The following is a 13,187-nucleotide window of genomic DNA, read 5'->3' as shown; positions in this document are numbered from 1 at the left end:
CCCCCACCTCCCCATGTTCTGGTTCACAGAGGAATCAAAAGATGACATATTTGATATAAATATTCTTTATTCTACATAAAAGTTCGTTCATAAAAGGAAGCTGCTTTCCCCCTGAAGTTCGGAGGAGGAGATTGGGGGAAAGAGGTTTGAGGAGAAATTAAGCAAAAAAGGAGGCTGGAATGTAGAAAGGAGGCAATAAAGGAATAGTTCCAGATCCCCCATGCTGGAAAGTGAGATTTGAGGGCCACAAGAGACGAGGGCACTTAATTCACATTGTACAGCAACATTACAACTCCTGGGGAGGCCTCTACATCATAGGTGAAATGTCTTCCCCTGCAAGAATGCTGAATACTGCAACAGGTGAGACTACAGTGGCACTTCTGAGGGTTTTTTTCTTTTAGATTAAAGATGATTGACACATTTTCTCTCGGTATCTGGAGAGTTTCCTGAAGCACAGACATAATAGTAACAGCTCTATTTTTGACATGCAACAGAGGAAGGTGTGAATACAGGGAGGAGCAGTAGCTGTCCTAGTGCTGCAGCAGGGCTTTTGCCCCTGTGCTGATCGTAGAAAAATTAAGGTCACCAAGATTTGTGGGGCGGGGGGGGGGGGCGGAGGAAGCAGCTTGACAGCTCCAGAAGGTGGGAGAACTACGTGAGCAAACTTGAAACTTGATCATAACTACTCAACAGAAGTTATTTTTAACATTTACTGGCTACCGTGGAAGAAAAGGCAACTACCTGTTGGCAGGGAGGACCCGTCTCTTGGCAACCAGTCTTGGAAGTGTGGACCTTACCCAATCCCGTTTTAGTTCCGGAACTGCAAGGCTGCACAAATGGCTCTGAAGCTCAACTGTGCCACACTACGTCATCTTGACCGACTCCTGCCATGAGGATTATGTAAGCCTTCTCTGTCTTTGAGCAGACTCCACTGGAGTTCCCTGCTCCCCAAGAAGCCACTTCTGACTAAGGCAAACTATGATGAGAAGCAAGCATCCCTCAGGGGAGAAGACAGGAGAGCAGGTTCTTGGTCCAGAGTGTTACTGTATTACTGTATGAAAGATACTGCTGGTGCCTTGAAGCAGCTGGAAGAGCTAAGTTAAGACTAGGGAGCAGGGCTGTGGGGGTGAAGGCCTGGCAGTTTCTGGGTAGCCTGGGAGGCAGCCTGTGGCATATAAAAGGGGAATATGACCCCCCCACACCTCTTGTCATCAGAAGTCAGTCCAGGTACTTCCTCTAGGAGAAAATGTGGGAAAACATCCCAGATCTGCATTTCCCTGCCAAGAACCACCTGGTGAAATCCTCAAATGGAGCAGCCCACAGAGAAAGCATGGGCGGAGCTGGTTAATAATGGGCCTTTTGCTCGGACAATATAGCAGACAGGTAAGAGTTACATCCCCAGATGTTGGCAGTTAGGTCAGGAGCTGAACTAGCCCAGTTGGTCTTAAGCCCAAAGAGGCTAATACAAGGCCAAGGTTTCAGTATCTGGTATAGCTCAAGCACCCAGTGTGTGTGCATTGCAGGCATGATGTCAGTTGTAATTTCTGGAATGAGGCACAAAGTTGACACAATTCCAACCTTCAGTGAAAGCTGCGGTCCTCAGCTGTTTTATTCCAGTGGGCATAACTGGATTTTCAACACACCACGGGTGCCCTTACGCCAGTCCCAAAACACCCATTTACCAGAGGGCAGATGGGTAAGCATTCTATTTGCTCTCTTACTAACCTGTTCAGAACTTTTATTTATCAAATTTCTCTGCTGCCCATCTCTTACTATCAGCCTGCTTAACTTTCTCCTTTTTTTGCAGGCATCATCATTTTTATTTTCTAACAGTACCTATAAGGCCCAAAAAGCCAACTGTGAAATAAAACATTGAAGCCAGAGGCTTGCTCTTTGGCAGTGTGCCAGCTTTCTTATTATTATTATTATTTTTATTATTTAAATCAGGGTAGGGGGTCTGGTAGGGACCAAGGAAGCCCCATGGACACATTAGTACCACAGTCATTTTATTAGAGGCCCTCAATCTAAGGCTGCTTCTCATAATATTTTAAACTTGGGTTTGTTGTTTTGTGTAATGGAGGAGCTGCAACTTACCTAGAACACATTTCTAAAATATGCATTTGTGAATGACCATTTCATCATCCACCAGCCCTTTGGTTAACATCCAGAATGCCTAATTGGAAATGGTGAAGGCAACCTTCCACTCCTCCAGTTTAGCTCATTGTTTAAAAACAATTATTAGTGGTTTTGTCCTAATTTCATGTTGCAAGTCACCTTTCTGCTTTAAGCAAAAAGGTTGAATGACATTTCAAAGAAATACATACATTTTGCTTACAGGAAGGCAAGAGGAAAGAAGCCCAGTGGTTCTTCAGAAGTTGAAAAGGGGGGTGATGTTTCCACTGAACAGAAATGGAGCTCAGACCAGAACTGTGGAAGACACAGATTTGGGCCAGGTGGGTCATGCCCATCTCTTGCTCCTGGCTGGGCAGCTGCAGAACTTTAAAAAAAAATACAGAACACCCTACTGAACAGGCCTGCAACATGACAAAGAGGTCCTTGCCCGTGGCTGAAAAAGAGGAAGACTGACCTGGTTTGAGCTGACAGCTGTTGCCAAAGAGGCTCCCCTTCCTCTTACAAGCAACAGTGCAAAGGACACAGTTCTGGCAAGGATGACGACGACCAGACCTTGTCCCTGCCAGAGCAGGGACTGGATTAACTGTGCATAGCTGTCATAGCAAACTCTTCTTTGGGGAGAAGAAGGAGAACCTCGCTGGAAGGGAAAGGGGGTTCGGTTTGAGGAGATCTGACCATCAAGAAGAGGTCAAAAGGTGGTGGAACTGCCAAAACTGCTGAAACCTTGAGCACATCATGCACACACTGCCTTCCCACCATCCCCCCAGCACCATCCCTCCCCCAACACATACACTGTACTTAACACATAGTGTTAACACAAATAATCATGCATTAGAGATGGAAGTGCTGGTCCGCCGGTTTCTCCAATGGCGGGTACAAGGTTTGGATGAGCCCAAGTGGGTAGTGGGCCAGGTGGCTCTGGTGCACCTATTCATCTCCTTACTCCCATAAATGACAGTCTCGGATGGTTGCAGGCTTCTAGCCAAAAATCCCGCCAATAGTAGAAGCAATGACAATTCCCAGAATAACGCAGCAGATGATAATCATAATCTTCTTCTGCAAGAGAAGGAAGCAATGACAATAATGCAGACTTGAGGGATGTCTGAGGGGTGTCCCTGAGCTTGCATAGAAAGCTACAGCAAAGGGGGAAGAGAAGCCGGGCTGCTCCATCAAACTGAAGTTATTTGATTTCAGACAGATAACGTAAGGGACGCCATCGTCACTTTTCTGTTGTGTCTTTCAGAATTTAAGTGGGTGGATCAGGGATTGTATCTTTTTTATTTGATTTATTTAGCTTAAAGAAATGGAGTCTGTGTGAGTATTTTTCTTCTTCCTTGCCCATCCTTTTTTTTCCTTTTTCCTTTCATACCATTTGGACTGTAAGCTTGCAGGCAGGGACTTAACTCTTAATGTGTGGAACCACTTTAGGCTGAAGAATATGGTAAAAATGTTAAAGACATCTTTAAAATATATTGTAAGAATCCTATTAGTTTTAAGAAGATTTAGGTTAAGGGGCTGCCCTCAAAGGCAGTTTCAAAGCTATTACTGGTCCAAAATGCAGCTCCCTGCCTGTTGGATAGTCAATGATGACACTGCAGAATAACAGCAATCTTGCAGGAGCTGGACTTTGGGAGGTGACATTTGGGTCCAGTTCAAGATGCTGACTACCTTCCTTCCTCCCTGCCCTGCCCTGCCCTCTCTGGTTCAGCCTTTTGTTACCTTTAGGCTTGTCTGACCCAGATAGAATCTACTTCATGCAGACCAAGAGGGCAATCTGGAGTCCCTCCTGAGAGAAGTCCAGGGGGAAGCAGGACTTCTTGGTGGCAGTCCCCCCTGGCCCCCAGGGTGAGGATGGCCACTTCCCAGGTGTCCTTTTGTAAAGCAGCCATAATTATATTTTTCCAATGGGCCTTTGGGGCTGGTATAGGGTGAAAGTATCTTGTGCCTTAAGGGCTAAAGGATGGGTTTTTATCTGATATTGATTGTTCTGACTGCTCTGATTCTGACCTTATTGTGAGCTGCCCAGAGTCCTTGGAGGGGCCAGCACCTACACTATTGTAAAATAAATAAACTGCCTGTGTTGGAAATATGCATGGATGCTAAGTTGCAGTGTTTGAAAAGCAACACCAGGGGGACTTCCAACAGCAATCGATTGTGTTAACCTACAGCATCACTCAAGGAATGGGAAGGGAAGGGCTGCTATGAAAAGGCCACAGCACAGCTTTGAAAACCAGTTAAATAAAATAGAAAACCCACAGGAGAGGGATGGGGAGACCAACATGTGAGCTTGTGTCAAATGCCTGTTGATTAGGGAAGAGCAGGTGAACCTGTTGAACCTTCAGTGCTGCAATCTATGTGGGTTTCAGTGCAAGAACAGGGTTGTTGAATATGAAGAATACCAAAGCTTGTCCTCTGAGCTAGAGTTAACGCATGCACCACCACAACTTCCCACACATGCCATTGCATCTCTGGGGCAGAGCAGGATGGCTTAACCCCCCGCTCCTTCTGCACATACCACAGACCTGTGCTTACCCGCCGGGCTTTGCTCTGGTACTTTACAGCTTTTTTGGTATCTGACACGGCCCTCTCCACATAGTCCACGGAGTGTTCCACATTATATTCAATGCGGTCGATCATCTCGCCCTGCACAGCGGGGGATGCACACAGATTTCAAAAAACATGGCTGGAGGGGTGCTGAGGTTCTCCCTATTACCTCTTTCCTCACAAGCATGTCCACGTGCAGTGGGAACGGCGTTTTCTGCCTCCTTTGCCATGGTGTTCGGTGCTAGACCTGTCATCAGAAGGCACCAAAAGAGAGCAGAATGATAAGATTGAAGCTGGATGGGGGGCAGGGTGGGTCCTGAGGATGTCACATGCCCCCTTACATGTATCCCTCAACAGCTTCTCTTCTCAACAGTTACAGCAAAATGAGATGGCATCAGGGCTATTCATCAACTCAGCTGACAGACCTGCTCCACCAGGTTATTCCTCTTCCGGTTGTACCCAGCCTGCCACTGCATCAGAAGTGATCCTTGAGCTGGTGCTTTCCCTCTCCTGCCTTTATCCCTGTTACATTTTCTGTTACGTCTTTCAGAATTTTAAATGGGTGGATCAGTGATTGTCTCTTTTTAATTTTATTTATTTATTTGATTTCCTGCCTTTTGTAGAGGAAGTCAAAGGGGCATACAGAGTGCTTCCTCCCCCTATTTTCCCCTTTGAGAAAGGTTGGGCTAAGAAAGACCTCCAGATAACTTTTGTAGCTGAGGGGAGACTCAAATCTGGATCTCTCTGTTCCTGTTCCAACATCTTCATCGCCATTACATACTGGCTGGTGTACATAAAACAGAGAAATGTTGGGGCCAAGAGTAGTGGAAAAATCTTTAGCAGTAAATAATAAAAGAACTGCTTTGATATCATTCACTGTTGCTAGTCCACTTAAGGCTTTATTGTTCTAAATTTCTTTATTGTAGTATACAATTCTCACTTGGAAGCTGGTTCAATGGCAGAAGTACAAGTTTCAATTTGGGACTCTCAAATTGATTATTTATCCAGGCTCTATAGCAGGGTTTCTCAACCAGGGTTCCGTGGCACCATAAGATTCCACGAGAGGTCACTAGGGGTTCCCTGGGAGATCATGATTTATTTAAAATTTTATTTCGAATTCAGGCAACTTCACATTAAAGAGGCAAGTTTCATTCTTTATTTTAAGTTTAAGAACACTGTTAGTGCATACATACAGGCCTATGCATGAAACGGACATAATGATTTTCTAACTTCAGGCCTATATTTGAGCCAATTTTGTAACTTCCAGCCTATATTTGAGCCTGAATGGGCAGGGGTTCCCTGAGGCCTGAAAAATATTTCAAGGGATCCTTCAGGGTCAAAAGGTTGAGAAAGGCTGCTCTATAGTCTCAGTGTGAATCTCAAATGCTTTTCCAGAGGCTAGGAAGGTGGAAGTCTCCCTTTCCCTGTTTCCATGTGCACAAAATTATAGGGTGGAGCTGTCTAGACAAAGATATGTGTCTCGTTCTCTTGTCTAATAGAAAAGGATAACTCAGAAAAAGGGTCACGGTGGGAAGCACTGGAAACCACAGATTGAGCTTTTCTATATATATATATATATATATCTGAAGCAAGGAAAACACTACTCCATAAAAGGCACTCAGCATCACAAAGGCACAGCTGCTCTAGCAGCACACCATGAGGGAGGAACACAAGAACCACAACTTCATGCAGAGAATGTCTCCCCACATTTCTCACAAGGCAGCACTCACTAAAACATGCACAACATGCTTGTAGAAGTAATGCTTATCTAGAACTTTTATGCCATTCAGAAAAGTACAATTGGGGCAGGGGGGTCCTCTCTGCTTTCTGTTTTTTGGGATTTTGGCCTAGCTGACTTGAGATTCTCTCCAATTCTCAATACTTTCAGCAATGGCCATGTGGGTGAGTATTCTGGGAGATGAGGTCTACACACCTCGGGAGACATGCAACTTGGGGAAGGCTTAATCGCCTTGACTAGCCTGGCAATTCTTCTTCTTTTTTTTAAATTATCAAGAGAAATCCAAGCAAGTCTGTGAGGGGCAGAGGGAGCACATCACAGGACAATGGATTGGGTCATTGAACCTGGTGTTGTCTCCAACTGTCAGCAATTACCTTGGATCCAGCCCACCTCTCTTAGATTCCTGGGATCAAGTCTTGAACTTTCTACAAGAAGTGCATATGCTGTAACACTGACCTATCTTTCCCTCCTCCAGCATCTGTGAAAGACTGTTCTAGACTAGCTAACTGCTTGGCCACCACACTCACTTCTCCATGGCATTCAGATCTTCCACTTCCCACCAGCACTGCAGGGGCATGCAGAACCACGAAGCAGCCATGCAGCATAGACATGCAATTGTCCCAGCACTGGGAGAAATGGGCATTACCTGCCAATACCTGAACAGCCTTATCCAGATATGCACGGTAGCATGGGAGATAGAAAGAGGGGGTCAGGAGTGGTACAAAGAAAGGCAGGCCCAGACAACCAGGAATTGACTGTATTCACCCCTTAAGAGGGTGAGCCTTTCCAAAGGATGACATCTCCACCTCCCTCTCTCCCTGTTTCTGTGAATGTCGCCTACCACCCCCATGCTTGAACTTCCCCTCAGCAATCTCCACTTCACTCTCCATGGGTTGCACAGGTGTGCATATGGAAATCTACCATACCACATCATTTGTATTATTGAAGTTTCCCAGGGGGTCATGTTTAAAACAAAACAGACATTTGCAATGCAATCCAACCTTTTAGAAAGCATTTCCTGTGACAGCACCCCAATTACGGACCTCTTTCCTCAGTAAAGAATGGTTCTTCCCCATGCTGCTGTCCTTCTGACGTTAGATACATCAATCCACCCAGGCATTTGCAGAATAACAACTCTGCCAGGAACAGAGTATCTTGTCTTTTTTAAAAAACAAACCTTTAATGAACCTTGTTTTAATCCATTTTTAAAAGAATTGTTAGTTTATTGTTCATTACCTAAGACTGATTTTAGGTTCTTCTTTAAACCACTCTGGCTCTCCAGGAGGAAGAGTGGTTCAGAAATGAAATAATAATACTGTAATAACAGTAACAACAGTTGCTATCAGGCAGGGTAAGGGAAAAAGTGAAGTGGTCAAAAGCATAAAGTGTACATATGTAAAATAAGAACCACATTTATCATAAATGACAATGCCCTTTCTTTTCACAAGTCAATTGCCACTCCCATTTTATCTAATTAAAATCACTAAATTTAATTGCAACTTAAAGAAAATCAACAGCAGCTAAGGAAAAGGTAGGAGGCTAAGTGAAAAAACTTTGGGTTCTATAGGCAACTCCTGTGCAGTAAGATGGGCATCTATGTTTTAGCCCTTTAACTGGAGAAAGATAAAGCATCTTCTAATTCAAAAAGTATCTTTTCAGCCTCTGAATTATCACACAACTGAGTTTAAGGGGATAATTTTACAATCCTCTGCAAACACCACTGCAGAATTTTTGTTGATCCATGGGAGTTTTATACATTTCTGGGGGAGAACTGGGCAACTGTCTTTTGCTCCATTGTCTTGCATTCTCTGGCCCATATACTTTGATGTTGTCTCAACTCCTGGACTAGCTTCTTCTCAATGAGATCCTTTGCGATGTTATACAACAGAAAAGCTGGGGTGAATTATCTGGGGTAGCAGGCCCTACCGGATATTCCCTTCTGCTAGTATTCGCACAGAAATATGGACACAAATTTAGCTTCCTCTGGAAAAGTTATTAGTGACAATAATATACAGAGCATGATCACTCTGTGTAGCGCTCTGCACAATAACAGAAGAAAAATTGCAGGATCAGATGCCTACAACTTGCTTCTTCCTTGGTCACAGGTCAGGATTCTCTTTTGTCCTTCCTGCAGAGAGCCTTTAAGTTTAAACTGCAGCAAATTTTGAACAAATCGGATTTTTTTTAATCAACAGAGGACCAGATATTGTTACTTGATATGCCAATGAGTAAAGAAGTCCAGCCCCCTACAGCAGCTCTCACCTGGCTTTCCACCAACATGGCCATGTCCATGAACATGTCATGGAGCTCTCGGATGCTGTTTTCCAGCTTGATGATCTCACTATGCCGTGTCTCAATCTCATTCAGGGCCTGCTTTGTAATGTTGGAGTCCATGATGATCTAGCAAAAGAAGGCAGCATTGTAACGCTAATAGGATACGGGCCAGGAAGAATTTTCCATCCTGGATAGGTATTTCTGGAGACCAGATCTTCCTGATTTTCTGTGGCTAGCTAGAGTAATTTTACAAAATGGTAAAAAGTGACTTCCTGAAAATTATGGTTTTCACTGGGAAAAAAAACAAACAGAGCTCTTAGCACATCTGGATTCATATGTTAGTGGACAATGCCAGCAGACATCTGAAGAATCAAAGAGATGCTGAACCAGGGACTGAATATCATTGCTTTTCATAGCCTCCCATGAGGAAAAGTCCCAGAAGAAAACAAAACAGTGTAAACTGCAGAATTAAATATACCACTACCAATAATAAATTCTGCGTGCATTACTGTTGATGCATTTGCTACTTAGAATAACCAAACAGGCTGAACAACACATAATGATAAGCCATATTATGGAAGTTTTTCATGTACTATCATAAGCCACCTAAAGTCACTCAAAGAATTACAAACAAACAAATAAAAATACGTTTATTTATTTTTTATTTTTATCCCACCTTTATTATTTTTAAATAACTCAAGGCAGTGAACATACCTAATACTCCTTCCTCCTCCTCTTTTCCCCACAACAACCCTGTGAGGTGAGTTGGGCTGAGAGAGAGTGACTGGCCCAAGGTCACCCAGCTGGCTTTCATGCCTAAGGTGGGACTAGAACTCACAGACTCCTCGTTTCTAGCTCAGCACCTTAACCACTAGACCAAACTGGTTTTGTTTTGGCAGCAATAACTTGTTCAACAAACTGTGGTTTAAAAAATCCTGGCTTAGGGCTGCATGCTAATTCAACCAATGTATCTCTTTATTGGAAAGCATAGATATAGGAATGCATACTATATGTAAAGGCCATACATGACTAAATGGTTACTGTGCATGATCTGGAGAAATATGTCAGGAGATTGCCTAGGAAGCCCAGGCATGTTATGCTGAGTTCCATAGAAAAAAGATAGAATATACATGAAATAGAGCTAAGAATAGGCAGTAAGGGAGTAATGTCCCAGAACTCCTTGCCCATCACCTATTGTTAATTTTGTGGTATAGTGGAACCTGTATTGCAAGATCGAGTCAAGGTAAAGGATCATGGTTCTTGGTTAAGCCAGTGGATAGGGAACTTCTACCTTTCTTCTTGATCCTACTTTACTTTCAGGAAGCACCTCTGACACTCATTTCTGACAACATGGCTGGATTGTAAGGATGCAAGGATGGCATTGCTAAACTCTACTCTCAGCAGTGTGGACAAAGAAAAGATTGGCCAAATCACAAGGCAAAGAGAGAGAGTGCTTACCCCAGAGGAGAAAATAGCTGGATTCCCACTCTCAAGCATGTCTTCCAGTTCCTCACTAGTGGTGGTCCTGCCAGCTGCAAAGGACATTAATAAGTTAATGGTTGGCTACAGAACAACAGAATCTATTGTTCCTTCCCAACATCCAATAATTCAAACCTTGTCCATATCTCTTACTCAGATCCTTTAAGATGATTCTCATAGCCTGCCTCTGTTATGCTTTCCAACTTTACTAACATCTCAGTCAAACCACAGCACTCAGAACTAAGTCCAACAGCCCAAGCAAACGTATCAATATAAACCGTAGACCAGTTACCACGGCCTGCTCAGAGACGCTGCAAAACTGATAAAGACTGGTTAGCAAGATTTGGGCAGTACATATCCATCAGCAGAAAGTAATAGTGCGTATAGAATCTAAATTTCAATTTTCATTGTTTTTAAACAAAAGCATGGTGTAATGGTTGCCTAATCCCAAATACTCAGTCTCACAAGCTCGGGCTTAAAGATAACTGATTTATTAAAGGAATAGTATGCAAATACAAAGAAAGCTGAGAATGAGCAAAAGCGCGCCAAATACAAACTTAAAAGCCTTGCCTTCAAGCCAGTCCCGCTCCAAGCACCCGTCAGCCCACACCCCCTCCCAGGTGCTAGGAACCGTTACACACGCCTGGGAAAGTAACCTTGAACAGACTCGCAAACCCAAACATACATTCCAAAGATCCAAAACAAAGGAGAGTGCAGGAATGGAAAATCCCCAACATGAGCCAGGCGAGTATATACGTAAAACGGGTTGACATGTGAAATGTTACAATGTTAACAGAACATTGAAAGGGGAAACATGACACATGGTCCTAATGTGGCCCACCAAGCAGCCTTGTGCAGCCCGTCAACACATTTAATAAGTAGTAAATTTACACTGCCGTCACCAGCTGCTGAGCATCTCCAAGCCTCACTGCCACCACCAGCTCCAGCGCTTCTGCCGTTCCACTAGCCTCAGAAGAGCTGACCGGCACTCCAGGTATTTCTCCGTGGCCCACAAGGGTTTTTAATTTATCAGTGTGGTCTTTTCCCCTTGACATGTTGTGCACAGCTGCTGTATGGTCACAGAGATAAAGGTGTGCTGACACCTCAGCTGCTGGAATGTATAGTGGTTGGGACAGGGTCTCAATACCAACTGTTCCATTTGTAGCAAAACCTATCTTTATACAAAGCAAGATCATGCTGATTTGCAAAATTTAGACAGGCTGCAGAATTTGCCTGTTCATGGTGCAGAATTTAGGTTGTTTTAATACTCTGAAGATCGGTCTGAATAACTCTCATCTTTCAGCATGAAGGATACTACTTCTGCCTCTCTTTTTACCAAGACTCCTCAGAGGGAAGTATACGTACATGTTATTATACATCTCTACATACTGTGTATTTAGGATAAAGGTTTTGTTGTTCAGTCATTCACTCCTATCATGGCTCAATGAACGTCATCTTGACAGGACTATCGGTCACTAACGGTTTCTTTGAGCTCTTGTAAGCGCCTGTTTGCGACCTCACTGATGGTATTTAGCCACCTTGTTTTCTGCTTGGCCTCTTTTCTGATTGCCTTCATGTTTTCCAAGCATTAGAGTTTTCTCCAAATGATTCATGCCTTTGAATTATGTGTACAATATAACTAAGCTTTAGCTTCATTAGTGTTCCAGTGAGCTATTTAGTTTTACTTCATCTTCTATTGCATTATTTGTCCTTCTTGTAGTCTAAGGTATTCTCAACAATTTTCTCCAGCCCACTTCAAAGGCATTATTTTTTTTCCTTGTTCCGTCTTTCTGATAATCTAGTTTACACAGCCATACGTTACAATGGGGAAAAACATGGCCTTGACAATATGTACCTTTGTTGTGTGACTGCACTTTAATATTTTGTCTAGATTTGTCAGCGTCCTTCTCTCAAGTAATGTCTCTTTATTTCATGATTACAGTCACCATCCCTGTGAACTTTTCGTCCAGGAAGATAACGTTTATCACTACTTGTCTTTCTGTTTGCATTGAGTTGGTATTGCCTGTTGACATAACTTTCATTTTTAAAACTAAAACTGGCTTGTGCACTCACTACTTCCATCTTCGATGTCTTCCTCATTGCCAGCCATCAAAGCCATCAGCATACCTAAGGTTGCTGAAATTTGTCTCAGTAATTTTAATTGCTATTTCCATTACATCTAGTCCAGCATTTCTTATGACATATTATGCATATAAGTTACATAAATAAGGTGATGGTGTACTCCCTTTCCATTTTGAACCATTCAGATGTTCTATATTCTGCTCTAATTGTTGCCTCCTGGTCACCCTACATGTTTTTTGACAGTCAGATGAGGTCGCCTGCACACCCATCCTTTTGAAAGCTCTCCACAATTCATTGTGGTTTATCCAGTCAGAGCCAGTTTGGTGTAGTGGTTAAAACATCAGATTATAAACTGGGAGACCGTGAATTCTAGTCCTGCCTTAGGCACAAAGCCAGCTGGGTGACCTTGGGCCAGTCACTCTCTCTCAACCTTAGGAAGGAGGCAATGGCAAACCACTTGAAATCTTGTCAAGAAAACTTCAGGGACCTGTCCAGGCAGGTTGCCAAGAGTCAAGACTGACTCGAAGATCCATCCATCCATCCATCCATCCATCCATCCATCCATCCATCCATCCATCCATCCAAAAGCCCTAGGATTATGAACACAGTTTTTTTAAAAAAAGGCTTTTGTGCACAGCTTTTCCTTTTATGTTACCCAGCAGATATTAGCAATGTGATCTCCAGTGCTCTGAGTCTCATTTTTTGTATTGTTGAAGTATGGACTGCAAATTCTAGTACATTAGTTAAGTGCAATTGTTTGGCAGTTTTAGAATTCTTTAAGCACTGTTCTTTTTTAGTACTGGAATTTAAATCTTTCCCAGTCCCTTGACCACTGCTGTGTTTTCCACATTTGCTTACAAACCACAAAGAGCACTTTAACTACCTCATGGTGTAGGAAACAGTTCAGCTGGAATTTCAGCAATTCTTGCAGTTTTGT

General features: G+C 43.3%; 1 protein-coding gene across 3 annotated transcripts in view; it reads right to left on the bottom strand.

The window, feature by feature from the left end:
- Positions 1–1,427: 1,427 nt before the first annotated feature.
- Positions 1,428–13,187, bottom strand: part of STX1A (syntaxin 1A) — a 28,798-nt gene continuing 17,038 nt past the window's right edge. Inside the window, exons 6-10 of one of the 3 annotated variants that reach the window (XM_063298973.1) lie at positions 10,148–10,221; positions 8,678–8,815; positions 4,666–4,924; positions 1,790–3,189; positions 1,428–1,755 (exon numbers count right to left, since the gene is read on the bottom strand). In XM_063298973.1, the coding sequence (XP_063155043.1) occupies positions 4,919–4,924; positions 8,678–8,815; positions 10,148–10,221 (218 nt within the window). In that variant the 3' untranslated portion in view covers positions 1,428–1,755; positions 1,790–3,189; positions 4,666–4,918. Of the gene's footprint in view, positions 1,756–1,775; positions 3,190–4,665; positions 4,925–8,677; positions 8,816–10,147; positions 10,222–13,187 lie in introns of those variants that run through there. The other 2 variants (XM_063298991.1, XM_063298982.1) reach the window with 2 other exon arrangements.

Source organism: Candoia aspera, chromosome 1, assembly GCF_035149785.1.
Source record: "Candoia aspera isolate rCanAsp1 chromosome 1, rCanAsp1.hap2, whole genome shotgun sequence".
In the NCBI taxonomy this organism is placed as follows: Eukaryota; Metazoa; Chordata; class Lepidosauria; order Squamata; family Boidae; genus Candoia; species Candoia aspera.
Note: the sequence above shows the minus strand (reverse complement) of the source record. Positions and strands in the feature narration are given on the sequence as shown.